The sequence below is a fragment of the Choloepus didactylus genome, chromosome 21, assembly GCF_015220235.1.
Source record: "Choloepus didactylus isolate mChoDid1 chromosome 21, mChoDid1.pri, whole genome shotgun sequence".
In the NCBI taxonomy this organism is placed as follows: Eukaryota; Metazoa; Chordata; class Mammalia; order Pilosa; family Megalonychidae; genus Choloepus; species Choloepus didactylus.
The window spans coordinates 582,521-609,737 of record NC_051327.1 but is presented as its reverse complement, the minus strand read 5'-3'; the positions used below and the strand labels follow the sequence as shown (position 1 = coordinate 609,737).

The 27,217-nt window shown below is 41.4% G+C and overlaps 1 protein-coding gene across 4 annotated transcripts in view; it reads left to right on the top strand.

The window, feature by feature from the left end:
• Positions 1 to 15,757, top strand: part of SLC5A11 (solute carrier family 5 member 11) — a 99,909-nt gene extending 84,152 nt beyond the window's left edge. For all 4 annotated transcript variants that reach the window (XM_037814792.1, XM_037814794.1, XM_037814791.1 and 1 more), the window contains 7 exons: positions 3,875 to 4,010; positions 9,808 to 9,915; positions 10,264 to 10,414; positions 12,072 to 12,240; positions 13,257 to 13,472; positions 14,157 to 14,322; positions 15,456 to 15,757. In XM_037814792.1, the coding sequence (XP_037670720.1) occupies positions 3,875 to 4,010; positions 9,808 to 9,915; positions 10,264 to 10,414; positions 12,072 to 12,240; positions 13,257 to 13,472; positions 14,157 to 14,322; positions 15,456 to 15,661 (1,152 nt within the window). In that variant the 3' untranslated portion in view covers positions 15,662 to 15,757. The remainder of the gene's footprint in view (positions 1 to 3,874; positions 4,011 to 9,807; positions 9,916 to 10,263; positions 10,415 to 12,071; positions 12,241 to 13,256; positions 13,473 to 14,156; positions 14,323 to 15,455) is intronic.
• The last annotated feature ends 11,460 nt before the right edge of the window (positions 15,758 to 27,217 follow it).

Sequence of the window (27,217 nt, the reverse complement as noted above, 5' to 3'; positions counted from 1 at the left end):
TAGAAGATTCCATTTCACAGCAATAAAAGCCAGAATTCTTTTCAGGCACAGGTAGAAAGGGCTTTGTTTTACAAAACTGGAAACTCTTTCATGTCTGCTTCCAGATGGACCAGCTAGGATTGAAGCTTGGGTGACTCTTGGCACCTTAATAAACCAATAGCAAGTATCCTGTAGATTCTGATATCTTTACATTTACAACCATGTTCTTAAGTGCTCTAGCCTCAATAGCCACATGTTCAGAGTCCTGATAAATGATAGATAACAGTTAAATCAGCTGCTTAATAAGGACAGAGAACTTCCCAGCTCCGAAAAGAGAGATCTTCACTGCTGATGCCTCATTATAAGGTCTTTCACCTGCAACATCCAAAAAATACAATTTGTGGATGTAAGAGAACACTCAGTTGCAACGCCGAAAAATTGAACTCAAACTAGCTTAGGAAAAGACTGGGGAATTTATTAGTTCATGGAATAATAGCTATAGGAAGCTAATCTAGCCTTCAGAAACTCCTGGAACCAAGGATTTATTTTGGCTTCCTTCCCCATCTCTAAAATTTCTTTCTCATCTATCGACTTTGTCTCCAACTGCAGGCCAAACTCCTACACACAGCCACTGGAAAGTGGTCAATGACTCTCTAAGTCACAAATCCAAAACTCCTAGAGAAGGACTCTGATTAGCCTAACTTGAGTTAGGTGTGGTCTTAGTTTGCTTGAGCTTCTACCATGAATACCACACAATGGGTTGGTTTAAACAATGGGAATTTATTGTCTCCCGGTTTCAGAAGCTAGAAGGTTTGCTTCTTCTTGGGGTTGGTAGTGTTCTGGTACTGGCTTGCTACAATCTTGGGTTTCCTTGGCTTTTCCCATCACTTGGTGATGTCCTCTCCTTTCTTTTCTGGATTCCTGCTGACTTCTGTCTTCTCCCTGTGGCCTTCTCTGAGCTTTTGGCTTCTTCTCTTTAGAAGGCATCCAGTAATCCAGATTAAGACCCACCCTCATTTCATTCAGTTGCACCACACCTTAGCTAAAAATAACATCTTCAAAGGTCTTATTTACAATGGGTTCACACACACAGGGATGTGGATTAAGATTAAGAACATGTCTAAATTGGGGTACATAATCCAATCTACCACAGGTGCCTACGGCTGGATCAATCTACTGTGCCCAAGATGATAGAGTAGCCATGCAGAAGAGGAGGCAGTTTTCAAAAGAAGGGTCAGGATTCTCTGAGCAGACAATCCCATTGATGTCCACTATTTAAAAAAATGGAAAGAATTCCAACTTTGTCATGATCATCACAGCATCACAGTGGTAATGGTAAGAGATGACACTTTCTTCCTGCTTATCCATAGTTTACCAAACTAGCTCATAAAGACGGTACTAATTCCCCAGGGCCCCTGTAACTTCTCCAGGCACATTAAGATTCAAAGCCAAAGAGAGAGTAGAGAAAGTTCTGAACTCATGTTAGTTCAATCTGAAGACTGGAGGAGGACTTGTGGGGACCAGTGTCCTACCCAGAAAACATTCTGAAACAACTCATTCCCTTTGAGTGGATAAATCATGGCAAGACCTCCACTCAACACAAAGGTCTTAAAGAAGGGTCAAAATAAGCCCTAGGGTTCATGTATGTGAAAACAATCCCCAATACTCCAATATTGTTGGTACCAATATCTCAGATCCTTTCTCTGTCCCCTCTAACCCTCTAAGGCATCACTCCTCACAAAGACTTGAGTGTTTGCATTTCTATTCTATATTCCTTCATGCTCTTGCTTTCTCTGTCTTGGTGCTTTCTAGACAGTTGGTCCCCATCCACCGCTAAGACAAAGCCATTCACAAAAACCAGCCATGGACAATTAAGTTTGTCCACATATTTCCCCCAAGACCACCTTCCTGCTTCCGTATTAGACTCATGTTCACTCTTCATGTCTCTGAACTGCTGACCTTTGGCTCACTAATCTGTCTTCCAATATCAAATTCTAGCTTTCCTCTATTTTGGTGGCCCATTTGAACTTATTTCTGTTTTCTTTTTCCAGCAAGTATGACAGTGACCATAACAATAGTTACCACATTTTGTTACTATTCTCTTTGCTAAAGAACTGCTAGGCACTTCAAAACAAGGACTGTTATTATCCCCATTTTACAGATGAGAAAACTGAGACTTGGGGAGGATAAGGAACTTGTCCCAGTTAATAAATTTCTGGTGGAGCTGGGATTGACATATAAGTCTGTCTATGCTCTTAAGCACTCTATTCATTTGATTCAGCTCACAATTGGATGCTTTCTTGATTCTGGGTATTTTCCAGAACTTTGTGTAAGAGAGAATTTACCCTCTAGTCTGCATTTCTGTGTGGAATCCTGCTGCCTGATCGTCACTGCCCCACCATGATGAACTCCCCCTGACTGCTCCAACCCCTGACTCCCTACCCCAGGGAAGGGAAAATGTGGACATGATTGTTGTAGGAAGAGAAGATGATGATAAGATAGGTAGATGATAGATGCCATGATAGATGATTTAGCTCACTAGTAAATACCTCCTTCTCCCCATATTTTTACAAATGTTTTCATTCCTCTTAGTTCACTTTTTAAAAACTGAGATATGTTACTTTAAAAAGTGCCACTTTACTATCCCTTTTAGTGTCTGACAGCTATAGAAAACAGACCCATCAGTCAGTCAATGTGACCCCGTTATGACCAGGACTCTCCTGAGTTCTGACTGGCTGAATGGGTCAGTTCAATGTGCACAGATGCTTGTCCTTGACACATATCAACAAGAGTCAGGTTATCTTGTGTCAGTGTTGCTGCAGTTAGGATATTAGCAAAAGTTGTATATTTTAATATTCCTTGATCATTTTGATGCCTTCTGGCAATGTCCAGTTCCATGGATTCTGCAGATGAAATGCCTCCCCAAACAAAGTCTCCTCCTCAAAATATGTAAACATTTGTACTAATCAGCCAAAAAAAAATTGTTAGGGATGTGGTGTGGAGTTTGGGGCAAATTCTGTGTCTCAATACTCTTTTTGATAAGGGTTCTTTGTTGACTTAGTGGACTCTTTTAGTTTATAGAAAAAAGAATAGTTTAGGCATAAAAGGACTTCTTTGGATTTTTTACCCACACGACTGGTAGGACAGAAGTGGATAATGATGATAGTAAAAACTGTTATTTATTAGGCAGCTACTATATGTCAGGCACTATTCTAAGTATTCTAAATAATATGCTTCATTTAATTATCAACATTTTATAGATGAAAAAACAGGCAAAGAGAGGTAAAGTTGCTTGTCAAAGGTTACACAGCTAGAAAGTGGCAAGGTAGGAATTGAACCCAGGCTGTCTCCAGAGTCTGCACTGTAAACCAGATGTGGCATGGCTAGATTGAGAGGCTCATACTATATCATCAGAAGTTGTTTATCTCTTTTTCCATCTCCAGGTTTTGCTTTGCTCTGGGATTTCAGTCTCAAGAAGGCTTTCCCAACATGATGTCAGAGATGCACCCAGAAATTCTAAGCTATCTTCACAGCAATTTCAGTGGAGACTGTAGAAAGTAGGGTACTTCTTTCCCACTTACTTAGGAGTCCCACAGAGGTCTCTCATTGGCTTGGCTTGAGTTCCTTAACCAATCAGTCTCCAGGGTGGTGGGGTAATTCTATGGAGAATTCTAACTAGTTAAGTCCAACCCCTGGTAAAGGAGAGGGGAAGGAGCAGGGAGGAATTCATAGTTGCCCTGATTGGCATAGGAATCAAGAATAGGAAAGAGACACTTCCTCAGAATGAAGCCAGGCCAGTAAAAAGCCTATGTCTGGAACATGTGCCAAGAAGCGATAGACAGTTTGTCTTAAAATAAAGCCATATCAGCTTCCAACCACCCTTACTGTTTTCCAGGTGATTGTTCAACGAACTCTGGCTGCCAAGAACCTGTCCCATGCCAAAGGAGGCTCTCTGATGGCTGCGTACCTGAAGGTGTTGCCCCTTTTTGTGATGGTATTTCCCGGTATGGTCAGCCGTGTCCTTTTCCCAGGTAAGACTGTTGGGGAGACCCTGTCAGTGAATCTCAGACATTGCAAAGTGTTCTAAACATATTACTTCCTGCCGCCAGAGAATGTGGCTGGAGTCCCTTCCTAGTGATGATTAGATGGAGGCATCTCCATCCAGGCATCTGTAGATCCTATGCTGTTTTCCAATATTGGCCCAGTGGTCAAGCCCTATAGATGCCCCAGGCCAAACTGAAGCTCGAGATTCATCTGGGACCTTGCCTCATCTATATAGTTTTGGAACCACAGACTAGGATAAAATCCTGTGGTTCTAAACATCAGTTCCCTGAGTGCTCATGTGAGAGTACCTTTCATGCTTTTTTTAGGGTTTGTGCTTGGTGGTTTGGTGACATTGGACTAATAGAACCCTTTTATGGGGGTACTTTTATTAACAAAAATGAGGAGGATATCAAGGCTTCTAAGGTATCTGTTTTGGCTTTATTTTCTTTTCTTTAAGGTGGTAAAGGATGAGGTTTGCACCATGGGGGTACACAGAACTTAGAAGGGGGACAATGTTATTGGGAGTCACTAGGGGGACAGGAACTTCCATGCAGAAGAAAGCTCCCTCTTTCCCCCTGAAACAGTGAGCTTCCCCCTTATCCACTGAGGCTATTAACTCAAAGGGGAGTGTGAAGCAAAAATCTCCTGACCCTATAACTTGTCCTATATGATGTCACCCATAGATAAAGTAGGATAAAATGGTCAGTTAGTTGGACCACAAATTTCATAAAAATAATTTACGGATTTGGGGATTAGGAGAATAGGGTTGGGGGAGGGAAATAGGGAAGCCATCTACAGTGCTAGGCTTTGAGGGCATTCTCCTCCAGCCAAGATAGGATGAAGAACCCAATGTGTCACAGGCTCAGGTTTCAGGGAAGAGGCACAGGCTCTGAAAAGCCCAGGTTGGAATAAGAACTGGGGTCTGTGATTCGTGGTAACAATGGAAAATATACAGCTATTGGGGATGGCTTGACATGTGAAGTAAAACAGCCTGGTTTAAAACAATCAACGTGCACTTGCTAAGGGCCAGTCCCACTGCAAAGAGGTTTACAGTAGAGGGTGGTGGTTATGAATATGGACTCTGGTTAGACCGACCTGGGCCTGAATCCTGGCTCTGCCACTTACTAGCTACGTCACCTTGGATAAGCCACATTGTATCTCTTTGCCTCACTTGTAAAATGGGCATAATAATACTTCATAAGGTTTAAAATAGTTCCTGACACATGGTAGGCACTGTATAAGTGTTCGCTATTATTACTGTATATGTGTTCTCTCATTTATTCCTCAAAATGACCTTATGCTCCTATTATTATTTCCATCTTACAGATAAAGAAACTGAAGCTCAGAGAAATTGGTTCATTCACTCATTTACTTATTTTTGCATGTTTTCAACAAACATCTTGAGAGCTGATTATCTGCTAGGCCTAATTCTAGAGGACTCTGGGGATCCGTAAGTGAACAAGACATGCAGGATCCCTGCTGTAGTGCAGCTTACATTCCAGTGGTAGAGGAGACAGACAAAAATAAGGAAATAAATAAATTATATAATTATCAATTGTGCTAAGTTCTGTGAAGGAAACGCACAGGGAGACATCATAGGGAATATTGGGGAGGGGCTTCCAAGGAAAGGCTTTCTGAGGAAGTGACAGTTGATCCTTGTGGATGGTTTGAAAATATATTTTAGAGGGGAGCCAAACAGATTAATAATGGATTGGATATGGGAGTTAAGGAAAAGAGGAATCCAGGATCACTTTTAGGTTAAGTGACTTGCCAGAAGTTAGTTGGCTAGTGCTGGGTGAGCCAGGATTTGAACCGAGGTCTATCTGCCTCCAAAACCTGACTCTTAATCATACTCCTGTCTCTCTCAGAAAATCACATCTTAAGCCCTAGATCCCTATCTGCAAGATCAATAACAAGACCTTGACTATCTCTCCTAACAGAGTGTCAGTTGGCCATTCAATAATCATTATTAAATGAGACATAATGCCAAGGTCCACACCCCCAAGGACTTTGTAAAGCAGCTGATGAATCTGGTACTCATGAAAAAAGGAAAAGTAGGGTCAAAACATATTTTAAAAACACCATATCATATGATAGAAGCAATAAGTGTAAAAGAAATTTAGGAGAGTGAAGTAGGGTGGAGAGGGTGAGTTGGGCATTATGATTTTGAAGCCTTTCTGGAGACCTAGACTAGCACTATTCAAAATGTGGTCCCCAGTTTAGCAACTTGTTAGAAATGCAAACTTTAAGGCCAAGACCTACTGAATCAGAATCTCTAGGGCTGGGGCCTAACAATCTGCTTTTTAACAAGCCCAGCAGAAGATTCTGATATATGCTCAAGTTTGAGAACCTCAAGCCTAAAATGCCAGGCACTGGCCAATCCACTTTACTTCCTTGTTTCCACTTTTCTCTCCACCTTGGTTCCATGAGCCCCTACCTGCATCTTCAACTGGGTCCAGAACTGCCTGTAAGGATGCTCTGGTTCTGAGCGCTTTTGAGCCAGGACAAATCCCTCTTCCACTTAGTCCAGTTGAGAAATGGCATGCAATTTTTTAAGGGAACTTTTCATGGAAATTAAGAGACAGGCAAAACAACCCTCAAAACAATAAATCATGAAAGTCTATAAATGTACCTATTTACTAAGCCAATCTTCCCTACCTAAGTTTTGGAATAAGCCAAGGGTTTGAGTGCTGGCTCTGATCCGTACTAGCTGTATGATTTGGGGAAGTTAATTAACCTCTCTGGGCCTCAGTTTTCTCATTTGTAAGATGGGTATAATAATGATATCTTCACCATAGAGTTGCTGTGAGAATTAAATGAGAAGATGCATATGTGGTCTTTATTGCATCATCTGTGTCATAGTGAACCTTCAATGAATGTCGGCATTGTATAAGAACGAGTTTTTTGTGCTATGTTTGGATTTGACTCTTCTAGAGGCATCTTTTATTTCAAACTTCAGAGGTTCTGAAGCTTTCTAACAAGAGAACCCACTCCATATATAAAATGGCCGATGAATTAACTAACCCAAGGCAGGTGAGCAGGTGTTACTGAAAGAAGAATTTTCACAAGGCTGAGTTCAGTTATAACTTAGCTGAACCAATTAGTTTCCTTATCACCAGCATGCTCCTTAGGCTGAATGAACAAATGTAATTTTCTGCAACAAACATGCTGTATAACTTCTGTGTCTGTCACATGTTTCATGGTTGAAGGTTGCATTCCTGGAAGGTTAAACAAAAACTTTGCAGTTAACAATTAAATATCTCAGGTTGGTTCTTACTTCTCAGTATACCTTGGAGACAGGAGCTTCTGGACAATAAGAGGCAAAGCCTATATAGATTTGAACTTAAATTGAAGACCTTTACCCCACTTGGAATATTTCTTATAGTGCTCTGCCCAGGAGAATGTAAATATTTACTAATCATCTCCTAAGCTTCCACCGAAGAATAATAAAAAGCCAAGAACTTTGACCTCTCAAAAGCATTTTTCTCAACAAGATTATTTCTTCTCAATATCTCTCATAAAATATCATTTTGATCTCCAGTTTTAATTTTGCCCCAGGCTGATCCAGAGTTTTGGAGGTGTCTTAAGCATGCCTGAGCTGCTATAACGAACACCACACAATGGGTTGGCTTAAACAATAAGAATTTATTGTCTCATGATTTCAGAAGCTAGAAGGCTTGCTTCTTCCTGGGGTCAGTAGCGTTCTGGTGGTGGCCTGCCACAATTCTTGGCTTTCCCATCACTTGGCGATGTCCTCTCCTTTCTTGTCTGGTTTCCTGCTGAGTCTGGCTTCTCCTTTTCGCCTTCTCTGACCCTAGCTTCCGGTTTCTTCTCTTTATAAAGCCTCTAGGAATCCATTTTAAGGCCCATCCTGCTTCAGTTGGGCCACACCTTAACTAAAAATAACATCCTCAGTATTCCTATTTACAATGGGTTCATACCAACAGGACTGGAGTAAGATTAAGAATATGTCTAAATTGTGGTACACAATTCAATCTACCACAGGGGGCATTTACTTTTATTCTATAGCAATTAATATTAGTGTTATTAATTGTGGCCACAACACCCATTTCCTCCACCAGTACTGGGTGTTGGGAGGGGGGAATTCTTGAGAGGGCATAGTAATGGGTAGAGTTTTACAAAGACCATTTGTACCTTGGGCCCCCCAACGGATGAAAGAAGGCTAAGACCATTTTCATTTCTTAGAACTTCTAGTACATTAAAAAAGAAATGAACACACAGCAATATTGGATTTCAAAACAGTGTTATACTTCAAATGTTTACATTTATTAAATTAACATATTTAACACAAATAAAAATATAGGGACATTTGCATTTGAGGCTCTTTGTATATTTGAGGCCTCAATCAAATGGTCATTATGGCATCAATATTATATCAAAACCAGGGAGGAGACTGGCATGAGTCATGAAAAAGATAATAATAATAACAATGATAGACAGCCCCCCCCCCAAAATTTATTGAGCACATACTATGTGCCACACAGTAGCATAACTTTTTTCTCCTCTTCTGTCTTCTAAGTAGGAGGCCTATACTTGTCTGCTTGGGAAGGGTTCAGTTCATCACAGTAATAGGTAGAGATGAAGAATTAGAGATGCCAGGAGAGCTATATGGATTTAATTAAATAGCATAGGATGCTGCTCAAGAGAGAAATGAATTGATACAGAAATGCAGGAAGAGGAGGAGAAAATCATAGCCAGCATGGTTGAGTTTTTTTGAGTCTAAAATGAGAATAGATGTTGAACTGTATGAACAATTGAGAAACAGATGGGGAAAGAGGAACATATATATATATATATTTGCCATGGCTCAAGCAATGGCATTCTCCTTTTGCACCTCTGAGGGACTACAGCAAATACCTGGATTGCTTTCAGTGTCTTTTTATGGTGGGTGGTGGGGAATGGAGACTGATATAGGACACTGTGGTGAGACTGGCCATGAGGTGGCTCTGCTTTATTTGGGTTACAATAATAATAGCTGAAGTGTATTCAGCACTTTCTATAGATCATCAGATTTTATGCTACAAGATTCACATACATCTGTCAATCCTCACTATATAGTATTAAGTAGACATATGATATTACCCCAGTTTTACAGATATGGCAACTAAGGTTCAGAGAGGTTAAGTAACAGTCACACCTTGTAATGAATATAACCTGTATAGCCACTACCTAGATCAAGAGATAGAACATTTCCATCACCCCAGAAAGTTCTTTTGCATAGCGCTAATGGAACATTTCCATCACCCCAGGTTTCCTCGTGTGTCTTCCAGCTAATACTCTCCCACCAGAGGTCACCACTTTTGTAACTCCTATAACCATAGAAGTTTTCCCTGGTCTTGAACTTCATGTAAATGGAATCACACAGTAAGCATTCTTTTATGCCTGCCTTCTTTCACTAAACACAATGTCTTTGAGATACATTCATGTTGTTTTATCAGTTTTTTAAATATTCCATTGTATGAATATAACACAATTTATTTACCCATTATCCTGCAGATGGATGTTTGAGTTGCTTCCCAAGACTATTTTTATCCACTGTGCTATACTACCTCCTATAGTATAAAAGGATGCTGGGTAGGTGCTGGGTAGGAGGAGGCCCATGAAAGGGGTCCCACTCTCCAGGAAGGACAAAGCTTGGTCTCTGGAAAACTTGTCAATCACTCTCCCTGTCTCCTGGTGCTGGCCTGTGTCAGGCCATGTTTCAGTGAGGCCTGGAGCTCTGAGGGTGTGACTGCTCAATCTGGATCTGTGTTTCTTCCACAGATCAAGTGGCTTGTGCAGATCCAGAAATCTGCCAGAAGGTCTGTAGCAACCCCTCAGGCTGCTCTGACATCGCATATCCCAAACTTGTGCTAGAACTCCTGCCCACAGGTAATGTCCCCTCACTCCTAAATGGAGTCCTACTGGAACACCCAGAAAGGAATGCTTTGGCTGGGCTCTGTCTGGGTGGAAGGGTGGATGAGAGAGCTGTGGAGGGAATGGGCTCTGAGCTGAGAGGTTGAGTCCCAGAGCAAGGGACCCCAAACAAAACCCAGGTCCTGGCTGCCCAGGGGCTCTGCCCAACCCTCCTCTCTGAGGCTCTGCCCACTGCTCTCAGCCATGAGACTCTGCCTCCTTGGGATCAGCTGGCTTTGGGTTGGGGGTGATGGGGTCTGAAGTGAAGGTAGCAGCTGTGAACAGAAAAAGCCTGAGGCCCATAGACCTCCCTTCTGCCCCCAGGGCTCCGTGGGCTCATGATGGCTGTGATGGTGGCAGCGCTCATGTCCTCCCTCACCTCCATCTTTAACAGTGCTAGCACCATCTTTACCATGGACCTCTGGAATCATATCAGGCCTCGGGCATCTGAGAAGGAGCTCATGATTGTGGGCAGGTAAGGCCTTACTGTGTGGGGCTGGGCAGTCAAAAATCCAGATACCCGGGGGAAGAAAGCTGAGCCACCTAGGGGCAAAGTCCAGCCAGCAACTTCTCCAGGCTGACTCAGCCTCCTCTGATAGCACTAGGACTCCATGTATGATAAGTCATTCATTCATCAAAAGATGCTCAATGACACCTATTATGCACTGGGTACCAGGCATACAGCAGTGAAAAGACTTGGGTCTTGCCTTTATAGAGCTGGTGGAGAAAACAGATAAGTAAACAGGCCATTATAACACTGATGCGTGTTATGATGGGGGAGTCAGGAGACAGAGAAGAACCATCCAACCTGGATTGGAATCTGAGGGATAAATAGGAGTTCATCAGGTAAAAGAGAAGAGAGTGCTTTAGGGAAGGGGGGAAGGGTTTCTATACCAAGACTTCTGCAAAATCCTGAAGTCAAATGGTGGGGGGGGACTGAAATGACTGGCATGTAAATTATATGTGAAATATACACAAACAAACATCTTGAGGCTCTGTCACTGAGGAAGGTGCACTCTGAGGGCCCTCAGCCTTGGGTTAGCCAAATAGTTCTTAGGTACTAAATCAAAAGCACAATCCATAAAAGAAAAATATGATTTAAATTGGACTTCATCAAGATTGAAAAATTTTGCACTTCAAAAGACAACATTAAGAAAATGAAAAGACAAGCCAGAGACTGAGAGAAAACATTTACAAACCATGTAGGTAATAAAAAACTTGTATCTAGGATATATGAAGAACTCTTAAAACTCAATAATAATAATAAAAAAAGATTTGAATAGACATTTCACTAAAGAAGATATATAAACAGCTAACAAGCACATGAAAATATTCTCAACATTCATGAGTCATTGGGGAAATGCAAAGTAAACCCGCAATAATATACCACTACACACCCATTAGAATGGCTATAATTAACAGGATGTGTGAAAGTTGGAACTGTCATACATTTCAGGTGGAAGTGTCAAATGGTTCAACCACTTTGGAAAATAGTTTGGCAGTTTCTTAAAAAGTTAAACATAAATCTACCATACAACCCAGTAACTGTACTCCTAAATATCTGTCCAAGAGAAATGAAAACATATGTTCTGACATAGACTTGTAAGCAAATGTTCATAGCAGCATTATTCATAATAGCCAAAAAAGTAGAAACAATCCAAATATCTGGCATATCCATTACAATGGAATACTCTTCTACAATAAAAAGGAATAAAATACCATACATGCCGCAACATGGATGAACCTAAAAAACGTTATGCTACGTGAAAGAAGCCAGCTACAAAAGACCACATGTTGTATGATGCCATTTGTATGAAATGCCTAGAAAAGGCAAACTTATAGAGACAGAAAGTAGATTAGTGGTTGCTTAGGGCTGGTGGTGGGAGAAGGAGTAAACTGCAAACACGTTTTTGGAATGATGGAGGTTCAAAAACTAGATTGTGGTGATGGTTGCACAACTCTATAAATTTATGAAAAATTATTAAATTGTACACTTACAATAATATGAGTTTTTTGGTATGTAAATTATACCCCACTATAGCTGTTTAAAAAAAAAAAAGAAGAACTAAGTGCTGAGGCCAGTGGGGAGATGACCTTAGGGAAAATAGCACTGCTGGTGGTTTCTCTCCCAGGGTGTTTGTGTTGCTGCTGGTATTGGTCTCCATCCTCTGGATCCCTGTGGTACAGGCCAGCCAGGGTGGCCAACTCTTCGTTTACATCCAGTCGATCAGCTCCTACCTGCAGCCACCCGTAGCTGTGGTCTTCATCATGGGATGTTTCTGGAAGCGGACCAATGAAAAGGTAGCCCTGGGTCAGCCCTACCAGGCAATAACCAAGCACTGGTGGAGGGGGCAAGGGAGGGGCAGGGGCATGGAATGAGGAGTTACTGCTTAATGTGTGCATTTCTGTCTGTGGTGATGAAAATACTGGGGTAATGGATGATGGTGATGGCAGCACTATAGTGTGAATATGATTAATACCACTGAATTGTACCTTGAAAGTGTTTAAAATGGGAAATTTTGAGTTGTATATATGTTACAAGGAAAAAGTAAAAAAAGAGAAACTTGAAAGTAAAAACTGGGCAAGGCTAAACTTGGGGTCTAGGGATGCACAGTAAAGTGATAAAACCATAAATAAACAACATAAGAATGTGATTACCATAAAAATCAGGACAGTGCTTACTTTTAGCAGGCAGGAAGGGGCCATAGGGGGTTGGGGCAAATGGAGGCGTTTCTGGAGTGGCTGGCAAAATTCAATTTCTTGACCTGGGTAGTGGTTTCAAGGGTATTAACCTTACAATAGTTAATTAAGTTATATGTTTGTTTTGCATCATTTTTTGTACCTGTGTGGTTTTTTTTTTTTTTTTTTTATTATAAAATGATTCAAGCATCACCTCCCATATCAGCCCATGAGGGCTTGGGGAGGGTGGGAAAGGAAGTAGAGGAGACTGGGAGGACATGTGAAGATGGGCTTGACTTGGGGAAGGGTTAGGAGGGTGAAGTTCTGTTGAGGAAGATACAGGAAGGGTCTTACCTGGCTTTTGGGGATTGGAAGCAATGTGAGTTCTTAGCGGCATTTTAATGCATTTTGTCATTAAATAGGGAAACAATTAACAAGGAATTAGTATAGGTAAATGATTAATGATATGCAAAATATAAATAGATAAGCAGCTCTGATACCTTCTGAATCGTTGACCCCTTTAGGGACCGTCACATAAAAGAAAAACTCTGGGAACAGTTTCTTGAGGTTTCTGGAGGCCCCAGCCGATGGGCCCAAGGCCCTTGACTTCTCTAAGATGGCTTTGCTCTAATTTGCAGGGTGCCTTCTCAGGTCTGATCTTGGGCCTGCTCCTAGGCTTCACTAGGCTGGTCTTGGACTTTATTTACCCACTGCCTTCATGTAACCAGCCAGATGAGCGCCCAGCTGTGGTGAAGGATGTCCACTACCTCTACCTCTCCATGATTCTGTCTGCAGTCACCCTGATTGCTGTGTCCACTGTGAGCTGGTTCACAGAGCCACCCTCCAAGGAGATGGTATGTTTGGATTTGACTGTTAGAGTCACTGTAACTCCTTGTTCCAAGTGACAGAAAACTACCCCTAACTGGCTTAAGCAAAAAGGATTGATTGCTCAAAAAACTGAAAAATCCAGGTTTGAGCTTCAGGGATAGCTTGATTTAGAGCATCTTGATTCAGGACTCAGAAAAGATAATCAGAATTCATCTCTCACTTCTGCTTCCACATTCTGGCCCCATGTGGGGCCAGTTGCTCCTAGAGATACATCCTCTCTGATGATAATTAAGCAAAAGCATAAGGATTTTGTCCCAGCATTCCAGCAAAGATCCTGACTCCCATTATGGAGTCAGCTTAGACACATGAACCATGAACCAATTCAATTCCTATGGCCAGAGGAATGAATGAGCTGAGTGGCTCATCCCTGCACCCCATACTCTAGGACTAGAGTTGAGTCCTGAGGACTAGAATGAGGGAGGATTGGATTCCAAAATGAGAATTACGGCTGTTGAAGATTAGAGGAGGAATGCATGGGGGAAATGTCCATTGCTTCTGAAGAGTGCCAGGGAGCTGAAGCTTGTTGGGCAGTGGGGTCAGAGGGTGAGATTGGAGCAGAGCCAGATGTGAAGGCTGAGCCTGGGGTTAGGAATAGGATGGGGGAAAGGGATAGCAGCCTGTCTCTCTCACAATTCATCTCTGTTTCCTAGGTCAGTCGCCTGACCTGGTTTACTCGTCATGACCCATTGGTCCAGAAGGAGCAGTTGCCACCATCTCCCCTGCCTCTTACCCTCCCTCAGAATGGGACACTGGAGGGCAGCAGTACCAGCATCCAGTTAGAGATTGTTCAGGAAAACATGACCAAAAATCATAGCTGTGAGTTGCCTCTCTCCTTGGTCACCATAGGAGCCTCAAGAAGCTTTCCATGTTTATGGGGAACTTTATATATCAAAACACAAGCCAGAAAAGGGGGCAGACTTGGAATTTAGCACGCTCTGACTCACAGTCTCGTCCTTCCCTACTCTCCAGCCACCCAAAGGAGGTTCTCTATTAACTCTCAACAGAAATTTCAAATGTGCAATAATAGCAAAGACTTGTTGAGTCCTTACTAAAATAAGGTCCATTTAATCTTCACACAACCCCACTACGTAGGTAGTACTACTAGCATTCTCTAAATTTAGTGGGTTCAAACTGGCAGCTTCTAATCACAGTTTGGTTTAGTCCACAAACTATTTTAATAAAATGCGAGTTAATGTTTAAAACTCAGGAGATTTCACATGACATTCCAAATTTCTATCTTATCTTTAAAAAATAGGAAGGCACAGCAAAAGTTGTCTGGAGCTATAAAGCAGTTATCCCTTAGGACCCTCCAGTTACCCAAGGTCATCACCATTCCCGATTGTTCCCATGATCTTGAGATTGTAGGTTGTCATTTAAAATCATACATGGGCCTTTTGGGGGGGGGGGGGTGGAGGTAATTAGGGGTATGATCCCATGTTGATGTAAAGTAGGAAACTGAAGGATAGATTCAGAATGCCATGTGTTTCAACAAAAATGAGAAAGAGCATATTTCTTGGTATAGGTTAAGTATATTTCAACATGTTTAATATGGAAATCTGCTCCCTTCAACTCAGATACCTCACCTGCCTGGCTCCACAGGTGTTTGAATTTACAGCCCCAGCTCTGAATGGAGAAAGTTTCCCACAAGAATCGCCCTTTTCCTTCAGCCTCCTGGAAGGCACTGTGATTCAGAGAAGAGTGGAAGGTTTGAAGCCCTCCACTGCCACCACTTACTGAGTGGCTTTGCTCAACTGGTTAACCTCTGAGCCTCAATATCTTTATCTGAAAATGGTAAAAACTTTGAAAATAATGATCTTTCAGAATTAAATGAGAAAAGGTATATAAAGTACTTATCACCGTACATAGAACACAACCCGTTAATTACTTCTTCTCCCTTCTCTGGGAGACAAGACCCACCTCTAAGAACTTTCTTTGCTGGGTATTTTTAGGTGATGTGACCCAAAAGCAGTCCAAAGTGGTGAAAGCCATCCTGTGGCTTTGTGGAATGGAAGACAAGGTCAAGGAGGAGCCCATGAGCAAAGTGGAGCCTGTCATAGCTTCGTTGGAAGAAAAGCCCTTCATAAAAACCCTTCTGGACATCAACCTCATTATCTGCATTAGCTGTGCCATGTTTCTCTGGGGCTACTTTGCTTAATGTTGGTGAACCCAGGGTCGAAGTTCTCAGTTTGTTTTCAATGTCCCATTTTTTTTTAATGAAAGAAAAAAAACACAATAAAGCTTTTGTTTATCATGGGGCTTCAAAGGTATTTATGGGACATTTTCAACATGACATTTAACTCTTTTCTTCTTAAAAGGGAATGAGGGTTAGAAGCTGGAAAAAGGAGAAAACTGTAAAAGCTTGCTTTTCTCAAAAGGCTAGTTATTCACTCTTCCTATCCATCAGGCAACACCAACAGCCAAATGCAAAGCAATAAGCAAACAAGCATACCAGCTGGACCTCCAAGTCCAACAATAGTCATATCTCCTGGGCTGAGTGTTTGGCATCTAAACATTTCCCCAACTCACCTTCAAAGTACAAGGAATGGGACTGGCATTCTGTCTTTTGGCTTCCAGCATCACTGGCTTTGGGTGAAGGAATAGCTGATCTCCAAAGGTTTTCTCATTGTGACACTTGCTCCTGAATATGATTTCTTGGAGACAGACCTGAATTAGTGCCCAGAAATCTGATCTGATAGGAAAATCAGGGAATTGTGTATACTTCCCAAGTTGTTGGGACTGTATTTCTCTGCATAATTCCCCATGATCTTGCTTCCATAAAAACAAAAGCAGATGGAAAGATGAACAACTCCACAGTGAATGTGTACTGGCTGAGGAGCAATGGGGTTTTTGACTTAAAATCAGTCACTCCTGTGCTGTGTCGAGCCAGACATTGTAGCTTCTCTTGTTTGAACCATAGAGCTGATGGGTCAAATAGAATGGCTCATATATTTGCCACATATACAGCTAAGACCACAAGTTAGCCAAGTAGAGTTAGCCCTGAGACTATCTCTGATGTAGCCCAAGGCCAAGCTTGTGTCCTCCAGTTCTTGGAAAAGGATGGGGGTGAGAATGAAAATGTGTTGGGAGTTTGGAGGGGGCATGATTGGAGCTACTTAGTAGCCAATAGAACTTGAGAATGGAGCCATCATTTAAGGGGACTAAATTTTCAGACTTCAAAGGAAACGGAGAGAAACTGAGTCTGAAGAGTCACTGGAGCTTATTTAGTCATTCAATAATATCTTTTGAGTTCCTATTTGATGCTTTCAGCACCTGGGTCCTACCTGGTCCAAAGCCCAGTCTCAACCCTTGATGGAAGACCTGGCTTTTCCACACTAATCCAAGTGATAGCTGTGGATTGGACAAAAGGCACAACATCTCATTCCTCCTAGAAAGGGGCATAAGTGGGGAACTGTTGGCTAATGTGGCTCCTACTTCAGTCCCATGTAAGTAGCTCCTCCCAGCAAGAGCCTGTGATGATTTCTGAGGCAGGTGGGCTCAAAGAGAAATCTTCATGGAGAAGCTAAGGTACCCTCTCCTGGGGACAAACAAGGGGAATGGAGGCCCAGTGAGGCTTTCACTGGAGTCCTGAGCTTCTCCAAACTCTGCCCCTTGGCCAAGATCCAGTGGCTGCTCTGGGTGATTACAATCGACATGACCATTTCCTCTGGTTGGGGTCAGAAATATGTTTCACTGGAAATTGTCACTACAGTATCCCAGGCCAGCACATTTCTACCCTGGATTACTGTGGTCAGCCTTGCTGGACTTCCTTTACCTACTCTTGCCCATTTCAGCCCTAGACAGAATGACTATTATGGATATGTTGAAGTCCAACTCCCCAGCACCTCAGAATGTGACCTTATTTGGAAATAGGACTATTAGAGATGGAATTTGGCAAGTTAAAATGAAGTCATACTGGAATATGACAGCTGCCCTTATAAGAAGGGGAGAGGAGACACAGACACACAGAGAGAAGATGACCAGGTGAGGACAGAGGCAGATGCATCAACAAGCCAAGGAACCCTTAGGGCTACTTGGAGCCAGGAGGGAGGCATGCAACAGATTCTGCCTTGGAAACTTTGGAGGGAGCATGCCCTACCAACATCCTGATTTTGGACTTCTAGCTTCCATAACTGTTGTTTTAAACCATCCAATTTGTGGCACTTTGTTCTAGTAGCCCTAGGAAACTAAGCTAGTGAGCATCTTAGTTTCCTAGCCACTGAAACAAATACTATATAATGGCTTGGCTTAACAATAGGAATTTATTAGCGCAGTTTCAGAGACTAGAAGGTTTGCTTCTTCTGAGCATGGGTATCTTCTGGCTCGTTGGCAATCTTTGGGTTCCTTGGTGTATTAGTCAGGGTTCTCTAGGGAAATAGAAACAATAGGAGATATCTGTAAATATGAGATTTTATAAAAGTGTCTCACACAACTGTGGGGATGCATGAGTCCAAATTCCATAGGACGGGATGCATGAGTCTAGATTCTGTAGGGCAGGCCATGAACTGGCAACTCCCAAGAAGGTCTTTGATGAACTTCCCAGGAAAGGCTGGCTGGCTGAAGAAGTGAAAGTTCTCTCTTCTCCCTTAGAAGTCTTCAACTGACTGGATTAAATTCAACTGATTGAATTCTCTCATTGTAGAAGATACTCCCTTAGTTGATTGTGGATATAATCAGCCACAGATTCAATCAATTGACTGATGATTTCATAAACCAGTCTTCTAGTTTATTAACTAGCCATGAAATGTTCTTGCAATAATGGCTAGGCCAGTGCTTGCTTAACTGGACAACTGGGCACCATTACCTGGCCAAGTTGACACATGAACCTAACCATCACGATACACCCCTGGTCCACTTGGCAGCTATAAATAACACCTTAAACCATACTTAAACTCTAAATAGAACACAATAACAGACATATGTTTTGCCTAACAATACTCAGCTGTCTTTCACAGAACCAGAAACACACTAAATCTCTCCAGAATAGGGTGCAAGTCCCTGGGTTTTTTTTAAACGTAATTTTATTGAGATATATTCACATAACATACAATCCTCCAAAGTGTACAATCAGTTGTTCACAGTAGTGTAATGGAGTAGTGCATTCATTACCACAATCAATCTTTCAACATTTTCATTTCTCCCAAAAATAAAATAAAAATTAAAATAAAAAAGAAAACATCTAAAATATCCCATTCCCCCTGAATGTTCAGTAACCTTTTTTATATACAGCTTTATTGAGATATATTCACATACCCTACAGTCATCCACAGTGTACAATTATTCACAGCACCATTGTACAGTTGTGCATTCATCACCTGAATCAATTTTTGAACCTTTTCTTCACTCCAAAATAAAAACAAAAGCAAAAAGGAACATCCAAAACTTTCCATCCCCTCCATGCCACCCTACTCTTCATCTAATTTTTGTCTGCATTTTTCCACTCATCTGTCCATACACTGGATAAAGGGAGTGTGAGCCACAAGATTTTCACAATCACACCATCACACTGTGCAAGCTACATAGTTATACAATCATCTTGAAGAATCAAGGTCACTGGATTGCAGTTCGACAGCCTCAGATATTTTCCTCTAGCCATTCCAACATACCAAAAACTAAAAAGTGTTATCTATATAATGCATAAGAATATCTTCCAGAGTTACCTCTCGACTCCATCTCACATCTCTCAGCCACTGGAATCTTATTTTGTTTCATCTCTCTTCCCCATTTTGGTCAAGAAGTGCTGGGTCCAGGCTCATCCCCAGGAGTCATTTCCCGTGTTGACAGGGGGATTCACACCCCAGGGAGTCATGTCCCACTTAGGGGGAAGGGTAATGAGTTCACCTGCCCAGTGGGCTTAGAGAAAGAGGGGGGCCACATCTGAGCAACAAAGAGGCTCTCTGGGGGAGACTCTTAGGAAAAGTTATAAGTGGGCTTAGCCTCTCCTTTGGAGCAACAAGCCCATCAAATTGGCAGTCCTCAATGTTTGTAAGAAAATCAGCAATAACCCAGGTGGGGAAGTCCAACATTTCTGCATTTCTCCTCAGTTCCTCGGAGGGCCCCACAAATACTTTTACTCTTTGCCCATATCACTCTGGGATGTATCGGGATTTCACCCCAGCCTGTACAAACTCACCAAATCCCACTTCCCATTCAAAGCTCCATGCACCGGTGGTGTTCAAACAAACTGATCGTACAAGTTAAATTATCTAGTTTGCTACAGAAAATATAGATCCTGCACCAAATAAACATCTCCTCCCTTGGTCTCACACAAAAGTTGTAGTTTTAAAACCCAGTAGGTATCGTCCTTTGCCATTTGGCCTAATTTGCCTTTGTCCTAACCAGATCTGCTTCTTTCATATCTCCAATTGAAGTCTGAATTCCTTTTCAGCTCTTTCAACAGTTGCCATATGGGGTAATACTGACACTCATAACTGCCAAGCTCTAGCTCCAAGTCTTAGGTGCCACACAGACACCAAAAGTTCCAGAGACTGGCCAGGCCACACACAAGGAGCTCAGCATCACAGGATTTAGAGATAACCATTACAACTCAGGAACAGATGTGACTGCTGCAAAAACTTACAATCTAGGGACCATCACAACATGAGTTCCCCTGATAAGCTGTGCTCCAAGATTCAGTTCTCAGAGTTTACACATTATAGTTAGTTCATATTAGAGAGGCATCACAATGTTTGTCCACTCATTTCTGGCGTACTTCACTCGAAATGCTGTACTCAAGATCCATTCATTAGTTGCGTGTCTTACAGCTTCATTCTTTCCTGTAGCCACTTAATACTCCATTGTATGCACACAACACAGTTCACCACTCTGTTCCTCAGTTGATGCACCCTTAGGCCACCTCTGTCCACTGCAAATCATGAATACTGCCACTGTAAACACCAGTGTGCAAATGTCAATTCATGTCCCTGCTCTCAGATCTTCCAAGTATATACACCATAATGAGGTTGCAGGACCTTGACACCCACATACCTAGCTTCTTGTGGAACTACCACACTGTCCTCCAGATAGGCTACACCACTCTACTTCCCCACGAACAGTGAATACATACATCTCTCTCTCTCTAAGTTCTCTCCAGCACTTGTGTCCCTCTGTTTATTCTTTTGCCCTGCAATTTTAAAGGGATATATTCAAATACCATACAATCATCCACAGTGTACAATCGTTTACAGTATCTTCATATAGTTGTGCATTCATCACCACAGTTAGCACTTACACATATTCATTACTCAAAAAAAGAATTGAAACAAAAGAATAGTAAAAAAGGTAAAAGAAAAAGTAAAAATAAAATAAAATACAGCAATAAGGTCAGACAACAACACTACCAAGAATCCTGTACCCCTCCCTTACACCCCCCTCTCAAGGACATCCCGTTTTGGTGTATTGCCTTTGCTAGATTTAATGGGAGCATATTACAATGTTACTGACTACTCCAGACTCCTGTTGCATTGATTATATTTTTTCCCCAATACCATCCCCTTTTCAACACCCTGCAAGGTTACCGTTCATCTTTTCTCCCCCATGTAAAAACATCTTTACATTTGTGTATTTAGTCATCATCATTGACCACGCTAGGTTTCACCAAGATACACAGTCCCAGTCTCTATCGTACATCCCTTCCTCTGGTATCATACATGCCCCTAGTCCCCCTCCTTCAACTTTACTCGCAGACATCTTTGGTCAGTGCACCCACAATACTGTGCTACCATCACACAGCACTGCACTCTCCATTTATGGATCTACACAATCCTGTTGAACATTCTATAATCCTTCAGGATCAAATGCTTGATCTCCACCATCTTTCTATCTCCTGATAACCTGTGTTCTCAGCTTTAACTCTCAAAGTTGGTTCATTAATATTAGCTTATATTAGTGAGACCATACATTATTTGTCTTTTTGTTTCTGGTTAACTTCACTCAACATAATGTCCTCCTCAAGGTTTATCCACGTTATTATTTGTTCTGTGACTTTGTTCTGTCTTAGAGTTGTGTAATATTCCATTGTGTGTATATACCAGTTTGTTTATCCACTTGTCCATTGATGGACATCTGGGCTGTTTCCATCTCTTGGCAATTGTGAATGATGCTGCTATAAACATCAGTTTACAAATGTCCGTTCGTGTCTTAGCTTTCAGTTCCTCTGAGTATAAAAACTAGTAATGGAATTGCTGGATCATATGGCAAATCTATACTTAGCTTCCTGAGGAAACTCCACACTGCCTTCTGGAGTGGCTGCACCATTCTACATTCCCATCAACAGTGAATAAGTGTGTCTCTTTCTCCACATCCTCTCCAGCATTTGTAATTTTCTGGGTTTTGGAAAATGGCCATTCTGGTAGGTGTGAGATGATATCTCACTGTGGTTTTGATTTGCATTTCCCTAATAGCCAGTGAAATTGAGCATCTTTTCATATGTCTTGAGCCATTTGTATTTCCTCTTCAGAAAAGTGTCTATCCATGTCTTTTGCCCATTTTTTAATTGTGTTGTTTGTCTTTCTCTTGTTGAGTTGTACGATCTCTTTATATATTTGGGATATTGAATGCTTATCTGCTAGGTGGTTTCCAAATATTGTTCCCCATTGCATAGGCTACCTTTTTACTTTTCTGACAAAGTGTTTAATTTTGAGGAGGTCCCATTTATCTATTTCTTCTTTGATTGCTCATGCTTTGGGTGTAAATTCTAGGAAACCACCTCCTATCACTAATTCTTTAAGATATTTCCTTACATTTTCTTCTAAAAGTCTTATGTTCTTAGTGCTAATGTTTAGATCCTTGATCCATTTTGAGTTAATTTTTGTATAAGGTGTGAGATAGGAGTCCTTTTTAATTCTTTTGGATATGGATATCCAGTTCTCTGAACACCATTTATTGAAGAGGCTGTTCTAAGTTGCTTTGGCTTAACTGCCTTATCAAAGATCAATTGTCCATAGATGAGAGGGTCTATTTCTGAACACTCAATTTGATTCCATTGGTCAGTATATCTGTCTTTATGCCAGCACCATGCTGTTTTGAGCACTGTTGCTTTGTAGTATGCTTCAAAGTCAGGTAGTGTGAGACTTCACACTCCCTTCCTCTTTCTCAAGATATTTTTGATTATGTGGGGCACCTTGCCCTTCCAAATAAATTTGGTTATTGGTTTTTCTATTTCTGCAAAGTAAGTTGTTGGGATTTTAATTGTTATTGCATTGAATCTATAAATCAGTTTAGGTAGACTTGACATCTTAACTATATTTAGTTTTCCAATCCATGAGCATGGTATGTTCTTCCATTTTTTAAGGTCCTGTTCAATTTCTCTTAGCAGTTTCTTGCTGTTTTCTCTGTTTAGGTCTTTTATAGCCTTGGTTAAGTTTATTCCTAAATACTTTATTCTTTTGATTGCTGTTGTAAATGGAATTATTTTCTTGATTACCTCCTCCTGTTGCTCATTACTTGTGTATAGGAAAACTATGGATTCTTGCGTGTTGATCTTGTAGCCTGCTGCTTCGCTGTATTCATTAATTTGCTCTAGTAGCTTTGCTGTAGATTTTTCTGGATTTCCTACATAAAGGATGATATAGTCTGCAAACAGTGACAGTTTTACTTCTTTCTCTCCAATTTGGATGCCTTTATTTCTTTTTCTTGACTAATTGTTCTAGCTAGAACCTCCAGCACAATGTTGAATAACAGCGGTAACAGTGGCCATCCCTGTCTTGTTCCTGATCTTAGAAGGAAAGCTTTCAGTCTTTCTCCATGGAGTATTATGTTAGCTGTGGGTTTTTCATATATTGCCTTTATCATATTGAGAAAGTTCCCTTCTATTCCTATCCTTTGAAGTGTTTTCATCAAGAAATGATGTTGACTTTTGTCAGCTGCCTTTTCTGCATCAATCAAGATGATCATGTGGTTCTTCCATTTTGATTTATTGATGTGTATTACTTTAATTGATTTTCTTATGTTGAACCAGCTTTGCATACCTGGAATAAATCCCACTTGATCATGGTGTATACTTCTTTTAATGTGCTGCTGGATTCAATTTGCAAATATTTTGTTGGGGACATTTGCATCTATATTCGTTAAAGAGATTGGCCTATAATTTTGTTTTTTTGTAGTATCTTTGTCTGACTTTGGTATTAGGGTGATGTTGGCTTCATAGAATGAGTTAGGTAGCTTTCCCTCCTCTTCAATTTTTTTGAAGAGTTTGAGCAGGATTGGTACTGATTCTTTCTTTTTTTTCCCCTTGAAAAAACAATATGATTCACATATACATTTCTCATGAACAAGAACATTCTTTTATGCAATCCCCTAAAATGCAGCTAAGAAGTTCAAGAAATTCAACCTTGATACAAAGCTTACATTCTATATTTCCTTTTTTTTTTTCCTTATGTCCCATCTTTGTCCCTTTGAGCCTCCTCTCCTCCATCTTCAGAGCTCATCCAGGATCATCCTTGGCATTTAATTGTCATTATCTATTTAGACTTTTTTTTTTCAATTGTGGAAACATATATACAGCCTAAATCTTCCCATTCCACCCCCTCCCTAGCATTCCATTAGTAGGATTAATCACATTTAGAATGCTGCAATGCTATCATCTTCCCACCATCCCTTTCTAGAAGTTTCCCTTCACCCCAAACAGAAACCCTACACTCATTTCTTAACTCCCCATTGCCCCTGCCCCCACTTCTCAGAACCCCTACTCTACTTTTCATCTCTATGGTCATATTCTCTGATACTTTCTTTGTGTTTACTGTGGGGCTTAAATTTAACATCTTAAATCTATAACAATCTTGTTTTCCTTTGATACCAACTTAACTTCAATATGACACATAAACTATGTTCCTATACTTCCTCATTCCCCCACTTTTATGTAGTTCTTGTCAAAAATTACATATTTTACATTGAGTCCAAAACACAGTTTATGTATTTTAGATACTGTAGGAAGTAAACAGTGGAGTTACAAATCAAAAATACAGTAATATTGGTATTTATATTTACCATGTGATCTTTAGTGGTACCCTTTATTTCTTCATGTAGTTTCAGTCAATTGTTTAGTGCCCCTTCCTTTCAGCCTGCTCAACTCCCTTTAACATTTCTTATAGGACTGATCTACTGGTGGTGAAGTCCCTCAGCTTTTTTCTCTGTCGGTAGGGCTCCCTTTAGTATCTGAAGTAGGGCAGGACTTTTATTAGCAAAATCTCTCAGCATTTGTTTGTCTGTGAAGAATTTAAGCTCTCCCTCAAATTTGAAGGAGAGTTTTGCTGGATAAAGTATTCTTGGTTGGAAATTTTTCTCTCTCAGAGTTTTAAATATGTCATGCCACTGCCTTCCCGCCTCCATGGTGGCCATTGAGTAGTCACTACTTAGTCTTATGTTGTTTCCTTTGTATGTGGTGAATTGCTTTTCTCTTGCTGCTTTCAGAACTTGCTCCTTTTCTTCAGTATTTGACAGTCTGATCAGAATATGTCTCGGAGTGGGTTTTTTTGGATTTATTCTATTTGGAGTTTGCTGGGCATTTATGCTTTGTGTATTTATATTGTGTAGAAGGTTTGGGAAGTTTTCCCCAACAATTTCTTTGAATACTCTTTCTAGACCTTTACCCTTCTCTTCCCCTTCTGGGACACCAATGAGTCTTAAATTTGGACGTTTTATTTTATCTATCATATCCCTGAGATACATTTTGATTTTTTCAATTTTTTTCTCCATTCTTTCTTTTGTTCTTTCATTTTCTGTTCTATGGTCCTCGAGGAGGCTGAGTTGTTGTTCAACTTCCTCTAATCTTGTATTATGAGTATCCAGAGTCTTTTTAATTTATCGAACAGTTTCTTTTCTTTCCATGAGACCTTCTATTTTTTTATTTACTCTTGCAATTTCTTCTTTATGCTCTTCTAGGGTCTTCTTTATGTCCTTTATATCCCGTGCCATGCTCTTTTTCATGTCCTTTATATCCTGAGCCATGCTCTTGTTGCCTGTCTGCAATTCCTTGATTAATTGTGCCAACTACTGTGTGTCTTCTGATCTTTTGATCTGGGTGTTTTGGTTTGGGTTCTCCATATCATCTGGTTTTATCACATGCTTTAAGATTTTCTGTTGTTTTTGGACCCTTGGCATTTTCTTTACTTGATCCCTAATTTGACAGAACTGCACCTTGGTGGCATACACTTTTTCTAACTAACCAGCAGATGGCTATCTGCCGTGAGTCACCTATTCCCCTTAAGTCAGTTCTCCCCCACTTTGTCTTTGTGGTGTGTGGGGGTCTGATTCTTGTGGGGTCCAATTGGTGCACCAAGTTTGGGTGTGTTGCTGGTGCTGTCTGCCCTGAATGTGGGTCATGTGTCTGGGTGGTTAGGCAGGCAGGGCAGCTTTAATAATCAAACCTCCCAGGTGTTCCCGGAGATTTAAGGCTGTTGCCAGAATCTAAGCCTTCATTTCCATCTTTCCACCGATTTTGTCTGCCGCTGACCCACAAGTCCTTGGTATTCACGTAGGTTCCCTGGGATTTCCAAGTGGTTCCCCCTTCCCAGCTGTGCTCTTCCAGGACCTCTGCTGAGGGAGGGCTGCACCACATCACTAGTGCGTGCCGGCCCACCAGGGAAGCCCTGGGTTGCTGGACCATGCAGGGGCACTCCCAGCCCGCTTCAAAGATGGTTGAATGGGATGCATTAACTTCCCCCTTTTTGCACAGCTCCATCCTCCCAACTCTGGGACAATCAGCCATGGGTGTATTAAAGGCCACTGTCCATAGCCAATATTGTGGCTTGTGTGTAGTGCTGTGGGAAAGATTCCCTGTCACACTGGGTTTCTTGGTGCAGCTCTGGGCTGTGGGTCTGGCCCCGGGCAGGAGTGTCCCCCACCCACTGGGGAGATGGCTGCAAGGAATGTGTTTTTTTTTTTCTCCTTTTGGCTCCCCTCTGCTCCTCAGGTCTCGAGACAATCAGCAGTGGGTATGGGAAGGGGTATCCTCCACACCAGCCCCTGACGTGTTAGCCCAGCCCTCTCCCACCATGCTTCACTGCACAGCTCTCCCTGTCGTACCTGCAGCTGCTCCCGGGCTTTTTTTTTTTTTAAAGAACTAGTCCGTCTCCAAACGCCAGCCCACCGATTCCCCACACCACAGCACGGCCGTGGGACTTTCAGTTGACTCACTCACTTGTTTCAGAATGCAGGCTCCTGGTTTCACCAAATGCACGTTCCCTGTGGATTTAGCAGACCTTGTCCAGCTGGTGCATCACTGGCAGTGGTGTTCTGGGTCACTTTCTGGTTTTTATCTAGTATTTTTCATGGAGGTGTTTTTTTGTCCTGTCTCACCTATCTGCCATCTTAGGTTCTCCTCACTAATTCTTTCTTGAATGTTTGGTAGAATTCACATGTGAAACCATCTGGTCCTGGACTTTTCTTTTCTGGGAGCTTTTTGATGATTGACTCAATCTCTTTACTTGTGATTGGTTTGTTGAGGTCATCTATTTCTTCTTGAGTCAATTTTGGTTGTTCATGCTTTTCTAGAAAGTTGTTCATTTAATCTAAGTTGTCTGATTTATTAGCATATAGTTGCTCATTGTATCCTCTCATTATCTCCTTTATTTCTGCGGTGTCAGTAGTTACGTTCCCTTTCCCATTTCTGATTGTGTTTATTTGCATCTGCTCTCTTTTTTTTTTCTGTTAGCCTAGCTAAGGGTCCATCAATTTTATTGATTTTCTCAAAGAACCAACTTCTGGCTTTGTTGAT